The 18,935-nt window shown below is 48.4% G+C and overlaps 1 protein-coding gene across 1 annotated transcript in view; it reads right to left on the bottom strand.

Moving 5' to 3' along the window:
- Window positions 1-330: 330 nt before the first annotated feature.
- Window positions 331-18,935, bottom strand: part of LOC120850838 — a 43,450-nt gene continuing 24,845 nt past the window's right edge. Inside the window, exons 5-7 of the mRNA XM_040223505.3 lie at window positions 13,803-14,117; window positions 4,046-8,137; window positions 331-3,038 (exon numbers count right to left, since the gene is read on the bottom strand). Of these exons, the coding sequence (XP_040079439.1) occupies window positions 1,284-3,038; window positions 4,046-8,137; window positions 13,803-14,117 (6,162 nt within the window). The 3' untranslated portion in view covers window positions 331-1,283. The remainder of the gene's footprint in view (window positions 3,039-4,045; window positions 8,138-13,802; window positions 14,118-18,935) is intronic.

Below are 18,935 nucleotides of genomic sequence, written 5' to 3'. Positions count from 1 at the left end.
ATCGTCTCTCACACCACCAATATTGCTAAAAAAAAATTTTTCAAATACATTTTTTCACACGCATGTCCCAACCAAACTGTTTAAAAAAAGCTTTTTCTTTTTTTTTTTTCTGGGGCCTCTTGAAGCAGTGGGACAACCAAATATTGAAATTTGTTTGAATTAACCAGAAGTATGAAATATCCGGGTGAATTATCCGGAACCTACTCTATGTTCTTATCTGTATAACTCACCTGCACAAATTGAATTAGTGTAACTTTCATAACTTTTTAAAACAAATCCGTAAGTACTAAAAAAAAAAAACACCTTGTATGTGCAATGAATGGCCAATGCTTATAGATTAAAAAGTTTATTGTATTGTGACAAGTATTATACAGTGTCTCTGAAGAACAATATCTGAAGCAACCATATGTACAAGTGCAGTTCTTAGCCTGCAAAAGAAAGCACCTTTTTCAAGAAAATGATTCTTTGGAAGTATTTACATATGTTAAAAGCACGCACGTTTACCACCCAATCCACCAGCCTCGGTAACACTCCAATCAACATTTAGGGCATTGCAAGCCTTCTGCTAGCCACAAGGGAATGACTTTATCCGTCAAGTCACAACCTGCTCCCTAACGTCAGAACTGTGGATGAGGATACTTAAAAATGGCATTATCTAGTAATCTACACTATGTACTTGCACAATTTAAGGTTGACAACTGCGGCAAGTTCCATCTTAAAAGAAAACATGGGGCTTTGACACAAGCAGTACTTTGTGGCAGCGGCGAGAAACACAAAAAGAAAATGGGCTGCCAACATAAAAATAAATTACAAGTACTATGTCATAAGTTAACTTCGAAGCAAACAGTTCCAAAATAGACCCACTGCCCGACACAAATTCAGAGCCTCCGTTTGTACAACTCTCTCACGATACTGGACAGTCTCCACGCACCATTTGGTTCCGTTATCGCAGCAGGCATTTCATACGCAACAAAGAGTAAGGGGAACGTAACAACAATAAAAAAAAAATTCTGGCCTATGGAAAATGTCGCAGAGGAGAGCTTGTTTCTATGTATAGAACACCCCCGGAGTACCCGGACCTCTGCCAGGCGGCAAGAGCTCCTCGCCGATCCCATGACTCTGACCACGCCGTCTCGCTCGACACTGGCGTGCTCCCACCCTCCGCATCCACACTTTGGTCAAATGCACTGCTATCACAGGCAGGTTTCAAACTCGTCCCCGACATTGCTGCCGCCGAAAGCGGGCTCCTCGGTCCGTTTAACCGCAGGCTTTGAAAAAGCCAATCACCTCGTCCGCACTTTCTTCGCAGACGACCGCGTCTTGCCCCCGGATGAAGAACTGCGGGTGAGTCGCCTCCTCGGAGAACTGTCCTCGCAGCACGGGCAGCTGCGCTTGATGGACGTCTCGCGTGCCCTCGTGCGGCAGTGGCTCGTGCACGGTTTGGCCTCTTCCTCCGGTTCCGTCTTCACGCTAAGCATCTTCCCATCGGGAAGATGTGCCTCGGCCATATCCTCTTCCTCCTCCCCCTCCTCCCCAGGGTCCTCGCCCATGGGCGGCGACCCGTCGGCAAAGCCGAGCAAGTCCCCCTGATCTTCCATCGTCATCACATTCCGGGGTGCCACAAAAAAGTCAAGGCTGTCTGTACCGTACTCTGCAAGCGACTCCACCGCCTTGATGTCTTCGAGGAGCGCCGCCTGGTCTGCCGACAGGTCGTTCCAAGGCTCCGAGCCCTGTCCCTCATCCTCCTCCTTGCCGTCCGAGACCCCCATGTGCTGGACTGTCGGCTGGATGTCATCAATGTCGTCCTGGCCTTCACCGCCACTGTGGTTCACCCCTCCCGCCTTCCCGAGTAGCGACTCCAACGCCGACCGAGACACGGCGTCCTCGTCCTTGAACTCCAGCTTCACGCTCATGGCGCCCGCCGCGTCCACCAGGGGGCTGTTTGCCGACGACCACCCGGACATCTTGGCCACTTCGAGCGACTCCAAGATGTCCGCCGGGTCCAGGTTCTTGGAGAGCTCCTCAGGAGAGCCCCCACCCTCTCCTCCAGCCCTCTTGGAGGAGCCGTACGTTTTGCGCCCCTGTGACCTCGCTGCGCCGCTGCCGCCGCTGCCTCCTGCGACCACGCTTGAGAGGGACAGCTCAGGGCGGTCCCGCTTTTCCGGATAAAAGTCCAGTGGGGTTTGCTGGATGACGTCAAACGAGGCATTGTCGCAGATGAGCGACTCCATGCCGTGCTCCGAAGGCTCGTCCTTGATGCCGTACAGCGGACTCTCCTCCGAGTCGGATGGCACCGCCGAACTCTCGAACGAGAGCCTCTGTTCCTCCGAGTGGGCGCAGAACAGCTTCTCCGGGCTCGAGCTCTCTTCGTCCTGGTCCGCAAGAGCGGCGTCGAACAGCGTCCGCTTAGAAGCAGCTGGCAGCTGCGGAGACGACGACTTGTGTGCGGGGTACGTTGTGATGGCCCTTCTCTGGCCGCCGGATGCCGCGGCAACGGGCTGTTTCGACAACGGCACCGGGCGGTGCTGGGGAGATGGGGTGTCTCTGCCAATCGAGGAGGGGTGGAACGACTTGAACTCCATCTTGTGGACGTTCTTCTGGTGTCGACGCAGGTTGTAGGCGGAGAAGAACCCTCGCCTGCAGCGGTCGCACGAGAACTTAGAAGGCGACTGGAGCCCATTTTCCTGCAGGGACATCTTGGCCTTGTGAGACTTCTTGGCTTTATGAGACTTCTTGGCCTGCCGGTCAGAGACCTCCGCGAGGCTGTCGGCGACGGAAGAGGGCGTCATGGTGTCCCTCGCGTCGCCGTCGGAGTTGAGTTGGTCCAGCAGCATCGAGGACTGACTAGACCAGGGAAAGGCGTCGCAGTCCGGCTCGGATGCCACTGAATCTGACACATAGAGGATGCTGTTCAGCTCCTCTTCGTGCTCTAGGCGGCGCAGCAGCGCCTTCTCCTCAAACAAGTCCTCCACGCTGCAGTTGGAAGAGTCGTCGCTCCAGTAGTCCAGCTCGTAGTCTTGACACTCCTTGATGGTGGCCTGAATGAAACGAGAGGGCAGTATTGCATTTGAGACTCGGCCTTCCCGCTTCGGTAAAACGTCCGCCGAACCTCGTCACAGCTGCACCTACCTCCGTGGACATATTCCAGAGTGACATACTGCCTTCATCTAAAGCAAGTCCCCACTTTTGTCCAACATAATGCAGCAGAACCTACTTGCATCGTCGTTATACGAATATCTAATTAACTATGCTATAAAACTTGACTTATTATGACTTTTAGCTTGTCATCTGTGGTAAAGAGGCTTAAAGACTACCTAGATATTACGGCCAATGACTTGTCCCCTCCCGTTTACCAAAACAAGACAGTGCTGTTGGGACAGTTTAAGCTCTCCTGCCTTGTCAAAATAATTTAGTTAGATCAGCCAATGCATCAAACACAGACTTTTAGCAAAGGATTGTAACACCGAGGAGCAAACCGTGTTTGTAGGTATACATGCTCACCTATTCTACAGATTTAAAGTAACACTTGTTCGAACTTTTCATAAAGTAAATTACTGCTGCAGATGCTAGCACGCTTCTTCATAAACGAATCATTTAACAAAGGTCCACTGTCAGTGGAAATTTGTTAGATTGTTTCCACCAGCCAGAACATCTAAAATACAAATGGCAAAATTAAAAAAAAAAAAAAAAAGAATTAGCTTTTGGGGTTGTTATTTTTACTGAAAAGCAATTCAAACACATCCCTCTGGCATCAGGGCTGATGATCAAGGTTTGCTATAAGGAGGAGCTCCGTAAGAAAGCACTTTTGTGAATCTTGTCACATAGAATTCCCTCCTTGCACTTGCCCTCGGAGATGGGAAGAAATTCAATAAAGCAACCGAGGCGCAAACACCAATTATCTTTACATAATGATTTCTTAATCGGGCCACCACTGAACTTGGACAAGGTCAGAATTGCAGACAGGGTGCTGCACTTTGTTTTCATGTTTTCAAGTATGGCACTGCAGTTCAAAGTGCAGGCCCTAAACAGCAGCTGCCCAACTCACCTGTGCATCCACCCTGTCCTTGGCATCCTCGAAGAAGAGGAGACTGGAACGGACGGCATCACAGATCGAAGCCAGGGACTTTGACATGGACTGCGAGAGGGGCTTGGGCGCAGCCGGCGGCGCCCCTTTTGCTTTTGCGGCGAGGAGCGCCTTGCGCCGACGATGGGCTCTCGCCGTCTCCTCTTCTTCTCGTTGCTGTTTCTCCGTACGTCCCGTCGGCATCAGCTCCGCACTGTTGACCGGAACGTACGTCGCTCCACTCGGACTCGGATCCACCAAATCTTCCGGCAGGGGGAACTGGATTTCTGTCGGACGCTGGCTCGGAACGGCAGCAGTCTTGGGCGTAGAAGAAGCGACGGGGACGGCCTCGCCAGGCGTCGTCGCCTTCGGTGCGTCCGTGGGAACAGATTCCTCACGCGGTCTGATGGGAACAGGAACGGCAGCCACCGTGGTCGCCTGCGACGTCTGCACGACCTGAACTGTCGGCTGTGTGCAGAGGACGCTTGGGGCTGGGAGGATAGGCGTGTGTCCGTCCGCCACCTTGTAAACGGTAGAGGTCGGCTTCTGCAACAGCTTGGCAATCGGCACCGTCACCTGACGCGTCACCACCTTCGGGGCGACCGGCACAGACAATTGCTGGCCCACCATCGAGCTGGAAGACACCACCGTCATCGGCATCCCCATCTGGACCGTAGGAACTGTGAGGTGCGTTACCCCGGGCATGCCGGTGAATGGAATGGTCTTGCACATGGGCTGAGAGACCACCCGAGTCGCGCTAGTGACGGACACTGGAGCCTGAGGACTGGTGTACACGATGGGGAGCTGCTGCGAAGACACAGGAGCCAGAAACTTGGCCCTTGTGACCTTCACGGGGGGCATGTTGCACACTTTCCGGTACTCCATGGCACCCGGCTTGCTTCGGATGGGCATCCAGGTCTTCTTGATGATTGTGGCATTTGACGAGGCAGTGGTAGAGATGGCCAGCGGAACTCCGACAGTTGCACCGGTAGAGACAACCACCGGACTTCCATTAGCCTGCAGCTGTTGCTGGACCTGCTGCTGAACTTGCTGCTGAACCTGTTGCTGAACTTGTTGTTGTTGAACTTGCTGGTGAACCTGTTGTTGAACTTGTTGGACTTGCTGCTGAACTTGTTGCTGAACCTGCTGCACTTGAATATGTTGCTGGATCTGCACCTGCTGCTGCTGAACTTGCTGTTGAACTTGTTGCTGAACCTGTTGTGCCAGACCTGAGACATCCGTCATTATCTTGGCCTGTGAAGGCTGGTTTTTAAGGATGATCATGGGCATGCCAGTGCCTGTTGACAAGGTAGCTCCTTGTTGCAGGAGACTGTTGACGGGAATCATAATCTTGCCTGCAATGACACGTCCTCCCATGAGGCCCCCCTGAAGAGGCACCGTGAGTGCCGCCAAGTTTGCCATTCCGGGCTGTCCTGCCAGTTGGTCGGCCGAAAGAACGGTGGCATTGGCACCGCTCATCTGGATGCCACCCCCGAGGGTATTAAGGCGAACCATCTGCGGAAGCATTTGCTGCACATTCTGCCCACCTGCAACCATGGCCGGCATCATCTTGGCCGTCATCATGCCTCCCCCCGAGCTGCTCACAACGGTGCCGGCCATCGTCGTGGTCATGGTAGCGGCTCCCGTGCTGCTGGCAGTCGCGGCTGCGATCAGGTTCGGCAGCGAGTTGATAGCAATCTTCTGGTTCCCGATGCTGATTACCTTGTCCTGCCCAGAGAGCATGGCCGCGTTGAGGAACTTCATCGGCAGCATGCAGACGCCCGGGCCTTCCGACTTCACCCCACCCTGCTGCCCTTGCTGCATGGCACGCGAGTAAACGGGCACTCGAAGCACCGTGGCTTGCCCCTGCTTCAGCTGACTGAAGACGTGAGCGGCACTCTCGGCAGACATGGTCGTCACCACCGAGGAACAGGATGCCATTTGGGGTGCACAGCTGGTCGCCAACGTTGCCGCTGCCGTTGTGGTCACGAGCGCCACCCGTGGAACCGTTTGGGACATTGTAGGTTGCTGCGGGGCAATGTTTTGCACACTCTTCTGCATAATCGCTACAGCTCTTGGAGGAACGACTGCCTGAGGACTCTGAAGAACCGGCGTTGGTTGTACGGAGGGAAGGATTCTCGGTGCCAACACAGATGAAACCGCTGCAGGGGCTATGGGCACTGGAGCAATGGGTGCTGGAGCAATGGGCGTTGGGGCAATAGTTGCCTGCAGGGAGGCCGGTACGGGTGAAGAAGGTGGCTGTACCGCAACGACTGGCTTGACGACACTGGTAACAGGTGCCAAAAATTCGGAATGGGCCGCACAAACTGTACTGGCTGCGGAGGTACCAGCTGTTGCCGGGGCCAGTGCCGCTGGCCCCGTGACCATTGCCGATACCTGACCCGCATTAGATTTTACCACGGTGGCCTTCACAATGCTGGGCTTCACCAAGCTGGTTTTCACCACGCTCGCCTTTATTGCACTAGGCTGCACCATGTCGGGGTTTATCAGGCTGGGGCCGACCACGTTGGCCTTGGCAATAGTGGCCTTGGCAAAGCTGGACTTGATTATGGTGGGCTTCACCGTACCGCCAGAAACCACTGTCCTCGTGACCTTGATCGGCCGCGCTGTCACTATAGTTGCCACCGGTGCAGTCATGGAAGTAGTTGCCCTAGTGCTCAGGGGGGACTTGATTATAGGGGGCACGGGACAATGTGACTTGGATGTCCGCATGGAGACCTTGACGGGCACTGCCTTCTTGGTCGTGAAGGTGGGTCTCCGGGTCTGGAACTTGAGGAACCTCTTCAAGGGCGTCTTGGCCAGACCACTCTGAAATGCATCCATCACCCTCTGCAAAGACTCCCCCAGGGGACCCTCCGGGAGAGGCAGAGGCTGGTCTGCCTCCAAGGGGTGCGGTAGTGGCTGTTCAATCTTCTCGTCTAACCGGAGCATTGAGATGTTGGGGAGAGACAATGATGGCACGACGCAAGGCCCACTCGTCCCGTCCGCTGGCGGCTTGTCGCTCACGCCCGAAAGGCGGTCAAAACGCTCCAAGATGACCCTGAGGCTCTCGAGACAGCCTCCGCTGTTAGCACTGCTCGCCTCTGGCACCGGCGGTGGTGCACCCTCTTCCTCTTTCTTTCGATGGGACCCTTTCTTCTTGCTCTTCTTTTTAACTCTCGGAACGTCCTTAGGAGCTGTGCTGGGCCCGCCCTCGCCTTCTGCGAGGGCGTCCTCATTCCCCGGTCCCTTGCCTTGTGCCCTCACTTCCTTCTTGCGCTTGCGGGACCCTTTCTTCTTCTTCCGCGACGACTTGCACTTGGCATTGGCTCTGCGCTTGTCCCTCCGCTTGGGTGGAAAACCCGCCGCGGTGCTCTCTATCAACTTCTGGATCTGCTCCTGAGTCTTGCGCTCTTCCTCCTCATTCTCCGACGGAGAGTCTGTTTCGCTGTCCGCACTGCCACAGTACTCTTCTGGACTCGACTGAGGCCTCCCCTGCCCCAGCCCCTGTCTTCGGCTCTCGAACAGCTCCATGTAGCGTCGCCAGTCCGAGCACAAGTGGACGCTGCGTGGACGCACGCACTCCAACACTGTCACAAAGTCCTTGAGGAGCAGGTAAGGCACCCCAGATAGCCCCAACTCTAACACGGGGTGCCAGAAGTCCATCTCATACTCTGGCCGGCCGTCGCGACGCGCCGAACTCGTCGTCTGCAACACGGGCTCGTCCGTGCACCTCCCCCCGCAGCGACACGCCCGTCCGTTCCGTTCCCCCGGCTCGTGCGATGGCCCGGCCATCTCCTCCGTCTGTCGCACACTGAGGGTCAACTGGTTGAGCTGTTCGAGGCGCTCCTCTGTTGGGTCCAACGCAAATGCGCTCAGGACGCACTCGCGGCAAAGCAGAGGGGAATTCGAGAAGAGCGTGGACAGCTTGAGATAGACGTTGGACAGGTGGATTTCCATCTCACGCACGCTGGGCCAGTTTTCGCGGTGGAGGGCATTCTGCATTGTGTTAATGTCCGTTGTGAGGCCCCGCACAAAGAAGTCCAGGTAGACGGGGAGCAGCCTCAGGCCAAACTGCGGCAGAGAAACGAAATCCCCGTCACTCGTGCGGCCTGATCCTGCTTAAAATCTCTAGTTCCTGGTGCTCATCTTTCCTGCAGGCTAAGCCCTGTCACTCAGTGTCTATTTCCTTTCAGTGTTTCTGGATACCATTTTCACATTTTTATAGTTTTCTGGCAATCAGTGGGAAAACAGCAGGAGTTCAAGATGGTATCATACCATTCATAACAAGAAACCTTGAGACCAGCAACAGAAGGGACAAGGACAGTACCGTCTCATAACCAGCACAGAAATTATTTAATTAAGGACAAGGTTCTTCCTTGTTCTCAAAAACATCCCCACATTATCTGCAGTTCTACATCGTGGAAGTCTTAAGCATTTAACCACAGATTTATCCCCCATTCACACGACCAGCATAAAGGTACCTTTAACATAGGTCCCTTTGCAATCGGTGAATCAGCCCGCGCTGAAAGATCACGAGCACATGCCACGCGCGGAGGATCGCGAACTGATTTGCCGCTGGCCATAAAGGTCCCTTAGCTAAAGGGACCTTTATGATCGTGTGAATGGGGTATAAAAGGCAGTCTGAAAAGTTTCTTGCACACCATCAATTGTAAATGGTAAAACCACGACTCCCAGAAGTGACGGTGTGGGAAGCTTCATTACAAAAAGAAGGCAAACACCACACTCCTACAGGACACAGGGGGACTAGAAAGACAAAAACACTGAAGTCTTGTTGTATTTGTGTGCTCGACATCTTCCTCTTCAGGGTTCGCACAGGCTTCAAAGAAAAACATTTAAGGGTTTTCAAGAACTTTTAAAAGCCTGTAAAGATATTTTCAAAGACCCTTTCCAATATGATATCTAGTAAATTTATAATATAACAACTTTTTCAAATGCACTCCGAGAATTCTTTACTGCACAATACCTAGGAAAAGGCACATTTGTCAAAGAGGTGGTAGTAAGGGGTTCAGTAGAGCTACTGCAGCTTTTCCTTGGTTTCTGGGTTCATGTTTAGAAGTTATGGCATCTTCACTTTTGCTGTGCTCCTTAGGCTGTTCAACTTGACAATGTAGGTGATGGCCCCTGTTGCCTCTGCTTTCCGGTGTCTGTAGTCGTTGCGACCCAGCCACGACCGCCAAAGGTTGCACTTCCCGGGCATTGCACACAACCTACGTCCACCATGTGCAGCGTAAAACAGATGCGGAACAAGCAAACCAGGAGTAACTAGTAAACAGTACTCGAGAGAACAAGGCGAACGAGGAGCAAGGTCACAAGATGGCGGACGGGCGAGGCCGGATCCAAAATTAACGGGACTGCTACCATTGTGGCCAGGCGCTTAATGGGCACCCGCTATATGTGTGTAAATGTGCCATATAAGAAAACTTCTGCATTGAAATTTTGAAATTTATGTTAACATATAAGTATAAAGAATAATTTTATTTTATTATTATTAAAAAAAAGCCATCATTGCAAAGAAAAAAAAAAGGACCATTATTGGAAAATTTAAGGGTTTTCAACCACTGCAGGAAATTCCAAGGCTTTCATGGTCTGGGAAATTCCATTTTCAAATTCAAGGGGTTTTCAAAGTTTTAAAAGCCTGCTTTTTTTTTGTCCGTCAAAGACATTAGTTTTTTGGCCTTGATAGTCCCCCTGTGTCCTGTAGTAGTGCGGTGTTTGCCGTCTTCTTTTTGTAATGAAGCTTCCCACACCATCACTTACCATTTTTACCATTTATAATTGATGGTTTGCAACAGACTTTTCAGACTGCCTTTAAATCTGAGGTTAAATGCTCAAGACTTTCACAATGTAAAATTGCAGATGTCAGGATGTGTTTTAGAGAGCAAGGAAGAAGCTTGTCCTGAATTAAGTAATTTCTGTGCTGGTTATCAGATGCTGTTCTCCTCGACCCTTCTGTTCCTGGTCTCAAGAATTCTCATTACTGATGTGCACCAGCTCGCGCGCATTTTTACTCTAGTTTTTTTTTTTTTGTAAGGAAACAAATATCTGGGTTTTTTTGGTTTATTTTGGAAAATGGCGATTTTGAAATCTAAAGCTATGTTTCTTTTGATTTGCATGGTTCTTAGTTTTAAGATTAATATTTGAGCCATAATATCACTTTATAATATCCATGTGGGCTGAAATTGCACTGAAGGTGATGCTAAAACAACACATTCTCAAAACAAAATTTTGGACTCTTTACAAATTTTCAGGAGGGATATTTCAGCATCTACGGCAGACAGAGATATAACTTTTTTTAGCAACATGTAGCTAAATATGCAAAGAATGGAATGTTGGAAGCAGATTTCTCAATACACTGTAGGTGTAGGAAAGTTTTAACTGAATTACTTTTTTATTGCTTGGTAGCCACACACTACGCACTGAACTCCAATGTGTTGTAAAGTCACTAATAATGATTCAATCTAAAAAGTGCTTCCAACACTGCATTCTTCATAATTTGTAGTACCTGACCATATGTAAAATCATTCTTCTTTAAAGATGATTTTTCTTAATTGTTTTTGGAAACTAAGTCTGGTTAACTGTAATTATCCTGAGAAGTAACCACCTAATTAAAAAATTGAAAAATGTTTAAAAATCCCTGTAATGTAGAATTAGAGTACAGCTCTTCAGGTATTTTGATTTTGCGGTATACCGTGACAGGAGGGTACGCAGGAGGAGGAGTGGAGTGTATAGAGGAGGGTAGGGGAGGAGAAGGAGAAGGGGAAGGTATCCCTCCACTCCTCCTCCTTTATGATTCCCCCCTCCCACATTTCCCTAAATTTAGCTGAAAAATTAACGCCACGTGAACTCAACACTACTTCAGCTTCCCCGCTAAATTTAGCGGGGAAAATGACGTCGCATTACTTGGTGTCACGTCACCTATGAAAAATTTCAGTTTCTCAGTTAGATTTAGCGGGAACATTAACGTCATGTGACTTCTCAAGACCGATTCAATTCGCCGCTAAATTTAGCGGGGAAACTGAATTGGTGTTGAGGTCATGTGACGTCAGTTTTTAGACAAAATTTAGCGAGAAAACTGAATGCGCAGTGTTACATTATGGGACGTCACAGACCTACACACCAATTCAGTTTCTTCGCTAAATTTAGTGGGGAATAGACGATATGCAAAACTGCTAGGTGGTCTGGCAACACTGTGCATGCGACCATCTTGGTAGCGTCAATATCTTGAGTTTTGGTTTCTCAGCATTTCCTGGGCATAGACGCCTTGCCACTAAGTGTGATTCGGAAACTTTATTGTTTTCTGACTTCAGATTGTCTGACGTGGAAAAAGGACTAGGCCATCATGCCTTTTATCTCTGAGGACACTTTTCATTATTTTTTTTTTATGCGAATATGCATGAAGTCATACTGTTTAGCGGTAAACTCCTCGACGCCAATACATGCAACTCAGGGTTCTTTTTTTTTTTTTTTGAAAGTTGTGTGTTTTTTTAAGAAAAAATTGTGCCCTGGGTAATATACTTCAGGCATTGCAAAGAGCTCAAATTGGTTTCAAATAGCATTGACCTCAGGCACAGTTGACGGATGTTGCGTTATTAATAAAAATTTGATCAGCCCTGGCAGAATAACTGCATTGACTTTCTCTAAGCTACCCCCAAAACTTCTTTGCACTAAACATAATTTTTAACTCAGCTGCATTGACTTTCTCAAAACTACCCCCCGAGCTTCTCTGCACTAAACATAATTTTTACCTCAGCTGCGACAAACAAAAGAAAAGGAGATTGTGAAATGAAGTTGGCACAGCCCGTGTTGCTCAATTCAACGTCCGCAACGTAAGTTTTCGCTGCCGCTGACATTGAAGTTTTAACCGCTGCAATGAACCTAAGTCGAACACCACGTTCTATCTAATCGAACGTGGCGTTCGACAAAGAAGACAGAAAAATCTTGTCTCTCTGAGTGTTGAGCAAACAGACACGTCCTCCATGTTTGTTGTGTTTTCTATTTTACATGACCACACTTTAAGTATTCAAGAATATTTGATCAAAAAACCCTCCCGTTTTGTTTTAAGGGTGTTTTAGAAACCCCTTTTACCGACGCCAAATCAAGTGAAAGAAATCGCAGCAAAGCAATGAGATTGTCTTCCGACTTATTAAAGTAATTAATTTTTTTAATATATTCCATTAAAATGAGGGCTCTGTTGTGCTTTCGCTTTTGTTGTTCACTGTTAACCATACGCACCTTCATTTAATGGTTGGTGGCGTAGATTATTAAAACTGTCACCTCTGGTCTCGTCCGCATACATTGAGATGCTTGCGCATCAAGAAAAACGCAAACATACCCTACAACATGCATAAAAAAAAGTTTGGAAACAAATTTGGTACAACTTTGTGAAATGATTAGGGTCCAGTTCAATAGTTGTAAATGGCTTCACACCGCGAGATAATGTCCGCACGTTTCTTTGTGTTGTCACCGATCCAATTGCTTATTTGAAAAGCTGCGTCTCAAGTAACAAATAAAAAAAAAATAAAAAACTGTGAATCCCGTTTACGTTTGCGTTCACGTCAAGCTTGAATCGAAGGTTTATCGCACCATTCGCAGCGGAACGCAGCAACGCGTTGGCATCGCACTTCTTGCACGAAGCGCGGTTGCTTGTTTATACATGGGGTCTTTGCCGGTAAAGTCACTGGTTTCGTTTTCTCGCCGCTACCAAGATGGCAGACGTAGTTCTCGGCGCGCTACTAAATGGCACTTTACATTTCGCATATGGTCTATTGAGTTGGCCTATAGGTCTGTGGTGTCCCATAATGCAACGCGCGCGGTTATGCTGACGGCGACACCGAGAAACACGAGAACGAATGCCCAAGAGCCGAGCTTTAAAAAAACGAACAGGTATTTGGAATCAGAATAAGAAAAAAAGCCACAAGACCACTGTTCCCCCATAAAGGGAAGCTACGGAGGTTTTTAACCCGTAAACCCGAATACCCAAGCCATTTGATATGCAAGTATTGCTAAACGCGAGAAAACTCGAAAGACAGTCGCTGTATCTGACGTCATCAATGGGTCTTTTGGCTGCCCAAGGCTAGGGAGGCGGGGCTTCACCACTATTTTGAAATTGCTCTTATGGCTCTCCGGCGCGTCTCATTCAAACATAATTGTGATATCTGTTATTCTAAAGGCCAAATGAGCGCAATTCAAGTGTTTTTTTTTCCAAAATGTTGAAGTGCCCCATCTTTCCTTTATTAATCATACCATTTCGGCACATGCACTACGATATAGCCCTTCGAATGACATACGTGTATAAAAGCATGGAATACACAAAAACAAAGCAAAGACACAAATTCTCTAAAGATGTATTAAGAATTATATTTTTTTGCATTTACCTTGCAATGCCAAATCACACAAACACACACACACACACAAAAAAAAGCTGAAAGTGCAGTGGAACCTATATATGATAAACAATTGTTTTTATACCTAGATTAGTAGTTTTAGGGAGCCAATCACTTTCTAAATTTATTACCCGAAAAAAAGCTGAGTTTGAAAGTTCCGAACTTGTATTTGTACTTGTCTTGTGGCATGTTAGTTGGCCAAGTTTTAGAATGCCAATGATTTTCGCAGCAAACAGAGACCCCGTTGCACTAAACGTTGGCTTTCATCTCTAGGTCCCCTGCACTGCACACACGCCAAACGTGCCCACACAGACGAAAGAAGCGGCCCTCACGTGTTCCCAGAGGACGTCCGAGAAGAGGTAGAAGTGAGCGCTGGTGGCAGCGTGGGGCACCACCAGCCTCAAGGCGGCCCTGGCCACTTCCCCCGTGCGGTGTCCCTGCAGAGCCTGCAGCTCGCACCAGAGCCCCATCAGGTCCCGCGTGCAGCAGTAGGGCGAGGGCACCAGCAGGTCCCGCACCAGGAACACGTGGGCCAGGGCTTCCGCCACGTCCAGCCGCTCGGAGTCCCGCTGCCCGGGCATCCGCTGGGCCCGCTCCTTGGTCCCCCGGATCAGCTGCACCGCCTGGTGGCAGGTGTACTGAGACGTCTGCAAACGTAGAGGCCCTCTCGTCAACGACGGCTCGGGACAGTCCTCCCCAAGTGCGTCCCCTTCGCATTCAAAGAATGTGCCGGGGACGAGCTACGGGGGCCGCCCATGTACAACGGCCCAACACGCAACAAGTAATACTCGCAATCTTAAAACCAGATGCCTAGGAACCCGAGGATTCCTCAGGAACTCAAATTTCCTCAGCCTCAGCATATGTAAGTTATTTCCCCAGTTTGAGGAGTACTTGAGGAGATCCGAGCCATCCACCGATGCATAGCTATGTCCCCAAGCACTCCCTAGTATGTGCATTATGACTCACAAGGTCTCCAGGCTTCTACGCAGCATTATTACGTCAATGCCGAGACCGGAAAGGGTTCCCTGGCTATCGGTGACGTGCTCTACCAAAAGCGTAGCCGCTAATCGGCCTTCCACGATAGGCCAAATGTTCACTACGACGTCTTGAGTACGATGAATCCTACTTTCACTCATGAAAATAAGGACGTCAGACTGTCAACTTTGATGGTGTCAGTTTAAGGATGCAACGACTCCGAGCTTCAGCTGTGCTTTTTACACGCACCATCTAAAGTGTCGCTGGCACTCGATAATCTCTGTTGTGGCATCCCAGATCGGAGAAGCAGGCATCTGCCAGGATTGAAAAGTTTCGGAACCCTTGAGATACTCAAAAGACGTCCGATCTCTTGCAAGAGGAAATAAAAGAAAAGAGCTCCGATCGAACCATGCCGAAAAACAGCCGATTTAATGTAAGATGTGCAACGGTCTGGCAGAGCGGGCCATTTCAACTTCAAGCATTTGGAATTTGTGAGCAAGAAAATCTGCATTGTGGAGCAACTTAGGAAGAGACTCCCTTTTGAGACACTAAGGATTAAAAAAAAATCTTCCTTTTAAAGTACTTTAGTAGTAGCTGTGACATCACTTGAAGAGAGCATCTTAGCCAGTTGTACCATCACAATTCAAGCAAACTAGGTTTGCACTACAAGTGTTGGAGACTACTGAATAGAACTTTACTGTGAAATATCTGAAATTGCACGGAGAATATTTTATTTTAGGGACAAATTTAGATTAGAAATGGAGGGGCACGGTTTGGGCACATTACAGGGATGCTGAACAAATAATCAAAGTATACCTCACATTCAGAAACGAAATCTGCTACTGGCAATTACATGTTTGTATTTTGAACGGATGGCTATATTTGTAATTCCAACCGGCAGCAGATTTTAGCAAGCGCTCGAAGAGCGGCCATCGGAGAGCGTGATGAGTCTCTGACGACCTCGCGCCTCCAGCGCCTTCATGACGTTGGGTTTACCTTCACTGGCAAGATTACAGGGAATTTGGGTAGTTTAGGTATCTCATGGGTAGTTTGACGTAACAACATTTGGTTTATTCATTTTAAAGAGACCATAAAACGATTCTGAAATTGAATTTCATCCACCACTTGTCGTAAAAGGTGTGAAAAGAAACACAAAAACACTAAAATAGGGAGCCAAAAAAAATTCTTCGCTATAGAACTTTTAAAAGAAAACTGGACTCTTTTGCGCCTTCTTTCCTTCGAAAGCTCTGCCTTTTCACTGTGATGCATCCGCGGAATCGCAGCACAACAGCCGAATCCACGTCGCCTATTGGGTAAGAGCCTACCTCACCAGCACCGCGATCATAAACAATAAATAGCCGGCGAATGTTTCCTAAATGTTTTGTTAAATAATATTCAGATCCACATTTTGTAGCATAAGTAGAGATGTGACGAAAATTGCCAACTTTTTGTCACATCTCTACTTATGCTGAAAGCCAAGTGCCATCTATCGTGTGGTAAACGAAGCAACTACTGCGCTTGCGCAGAAGGGCTGACAGCGTCGCTCAGTCAGCTCAGTTACTTGGTCGCAACGACCAACTAACGTTTATTTTTTACGTGTTCTTCTCGCACGTCCCAACTTCAAGCAGCAAGAAAAAAGTACTTACAACAGACAACGAACAAGAACGCTGGATCCACAAACACCCGAGAAAAGCTACAACGGCCATGACTCCACCGACCCCAACCAAGCGAGCTGGGTAGAATATAGGCCTAGCAGGCACTCTGACTCGGCGCAGCGTTGCTTCAACGGTACTTGGCCAAGACAGTCTGCCCACGACCGGCTGGCGTGCTGAATGGAATAAGCCCGTGCAACCATCGTGGACCCTTCCCGTATTATAGTTTGACCTCTGACCTCAATTTTAGATTAAGAGGTGAGGTCAATCTCTTCCCCTTGTCATCTCTTTATTTTTCCAAAGCAGTGTTGATGAACACTTGTATATATTTGACAGCTTGAACCAGGGGAAGATATAGAGAAATTGAGACAGGAGAGAATAGACAGCTGACTACCAACGATTATTTAGTGGGAACTTCTTTTTCCTTGCGTGTTTTCAGACACCAACAAAAATTATTACATATTAAAACCTATTATACTAATATAATAATGCATGTGTATGTTTACAAAATTTTCACATTACCTAAACCTAAACTAATATTTTAAATTCACCCGCCACAAGCTCATACTGCCATTTTCTGGACCGTGACGCACCGTAGATATTGTCTCTCCTTTTTGTGAATAGTGATGGACGGGGTGCTGACGCACCCACTCGCTTGTTCTTCGATAGCAAGCGCCTCGAGCATCTCGCGCGCATGAGTATTGTTATTACTGGCTAGGATGGTTATGTCCTTGAACGCTGCACTGCAGTGGCAAGTCCTGCAATGAGCTGCAAGATGCCCTGCCGACGTTCCTTTAAGGGATGCTGCGTGCTCGCGGGCTCTGTCGTTAATGCATCGGCCCGTCTGGCCGATGTAGCACTTCCCGCATGAAAGGGGAATGTTGTAAACCACTCCTGTCATGCATGGTACATATTGTGTTCTGTGGGCAATGTCGCACGTTTTTTCTTTGCCTGTTTTGTTGTTAACTCGTCTGCACATGGAGTACGCTTTGTTAGGCGCGGAGCATACTACTTGGATCTCATTCCTCGCGGCGATCTTTTTCAATTTGTGCGTAATCCCGTGAACGTATGGTAGCACAGCGATCTTCCTTCGGGTTTTCTCGTTTACTTTTTTGCCCGACTTTGCACTCTTCAAGTTTCTGCAGATGGTCTCACAAACGGGTACCAAGATACTTGTTGGGTATCCCGAATTCCGTAATCGTGACATCTGTTTTTCAAAGCTCTGCCCTATCTGGTGTTTACATGATTTGTTTAAGGCAGAAACTAACGCCGTGCTGGCGATACCTCTCTTAATAGTTCTTGAGTGGCCAGAGGTAAACGGCAGAAACCCTTTTGCTGACCGGGGTTCGTACCTCCAGCAAACGTGCCCTTGTTGGAAAATTAGCGCGAGGTCTAGGAATTTGATATTTTTGTCCACAGGTGATTCATGTGTGAACACCAATTCGGGGCAACTTTCTTGAAACACTTGCAGAATAGTATCCTTGCATTCTTCACTCTGGTCGTCACCTTCTGTGGCACAAAGTACTAAAAAATCGTCCACATATCGGAAGATGGCTGTGACCCTTGTATCTGTCAGATTACTTGCGATGATCTTTCCGCATGCCCCCAGGAATAAGTCACACAATTGCGGCGCTACCCGAGATCCAATACACACTCCACTCTTTTGCACATATTGTTGATCTTGAAAGTCTACTACAGTGGAAGTCAAATATACACCTAATAGTTCCAAGAAGGTGCTCACACTTAGTCCAGCAGTATTCTGAAACGCTGTAGAGCCCTGCTCCTCGATGGTGGATCGGAGAATTGCCATGAGTCTTCTGTGTGGGATTGAGTAATACATATCTTGGATATCGATGGAAAATCCAGATGTGACGCTTTCTCCATTCTTCTTAAGATATTCAATTAAATGTTCCGAATTCTTAATTCTGTACGGATCGTCGGATTCTATCAAGGACAACTGTTTCGCCAGGAATGTCGACAAATGGACTTGCCAGGTTCCTCTTTCCGACACAATGGCCCGAAACGGTATGCCTTCCTTATGTGTTTTTGCTGAGAAAAAAACTTGCAGGTGTCCCTTCTTCGTTTTCTTTATTTTTGTGCTGAGGCTGTTAAGCTCGTTGTTATCAAGTAGCTTCAGGGCTGCTGGTTTAGACTTCTTGCTTCTTTTTTCTTCCACATGAATGAAGTTCTTAGCCATTGCAGCAGAAGCTTTTTCTTCGTATGCGTCTGAATCTAAGACCACAAATCCGCCTTCCTTATCAGAAACACAGAGCTTAAGATCTTTGCTGATTAGCTCATGTACTGTGGTACCAAAGCTCCTATTTGCTTTTGCTGAGCTTCTTTGGCTTGCGATGCAGTCGATCCCTTCACTGATTATGCTTGAAGCGCTCTCATCTTGAGCCTTGGATGCGATGTTTCTGACCAAGGCAACCTTGTCAATGGGCTGTAGCCGTGGTGGTAGAGCAAACTTCGGCCCTTGTTCTAGTATGTTTCTCGCCTTATTTGAGATACTGATATCTCCGATGACTTGAAGGGCCTGTCTTTTTGGATGTTCCTTGTCCTTCCTTGCCAGGTGCTCCTTGAAATATGGGAGATACTGTGTTGTCCACATGGTCTCTGTTGAATGCCTTGCGATAGTCAGGTGGTTAATAAAAACATTGTAGTGGGGACACTTGGCACGTAGAAAATCTGTGAGGAGACGTTGTTGTCGCCAAGTCTCTGACCTGAGGATCTTGCTTACTCGCATAGCATGTCCCTGCGACGGAGCTATAAGGCCGAAGACTTGCCTTACATCATCTAGGATGATATTCTTGTTGATGCTACGTGCTAGTAGCCTAC

This window comes from Ixodes scapularis, unplaced genomic scaffold (assembly GCF_016920785.2).
Source record: "Ixodes scapularis isolate PalLabHiFi unplaced genomic scaffold, ASM1692078v2 PGA_scaffold2__306_contigs__length_199485367, whole genome shotgun sequence".
NCBI lineage: Eukaryota > Metazoa > Arthropoda > Arachnida > Ixodida > Ixodidae > Ixodes > Ixodes scapularis.
This window is presented reverse-complemented; position numbering and strand designations above follow the sequence as displayed.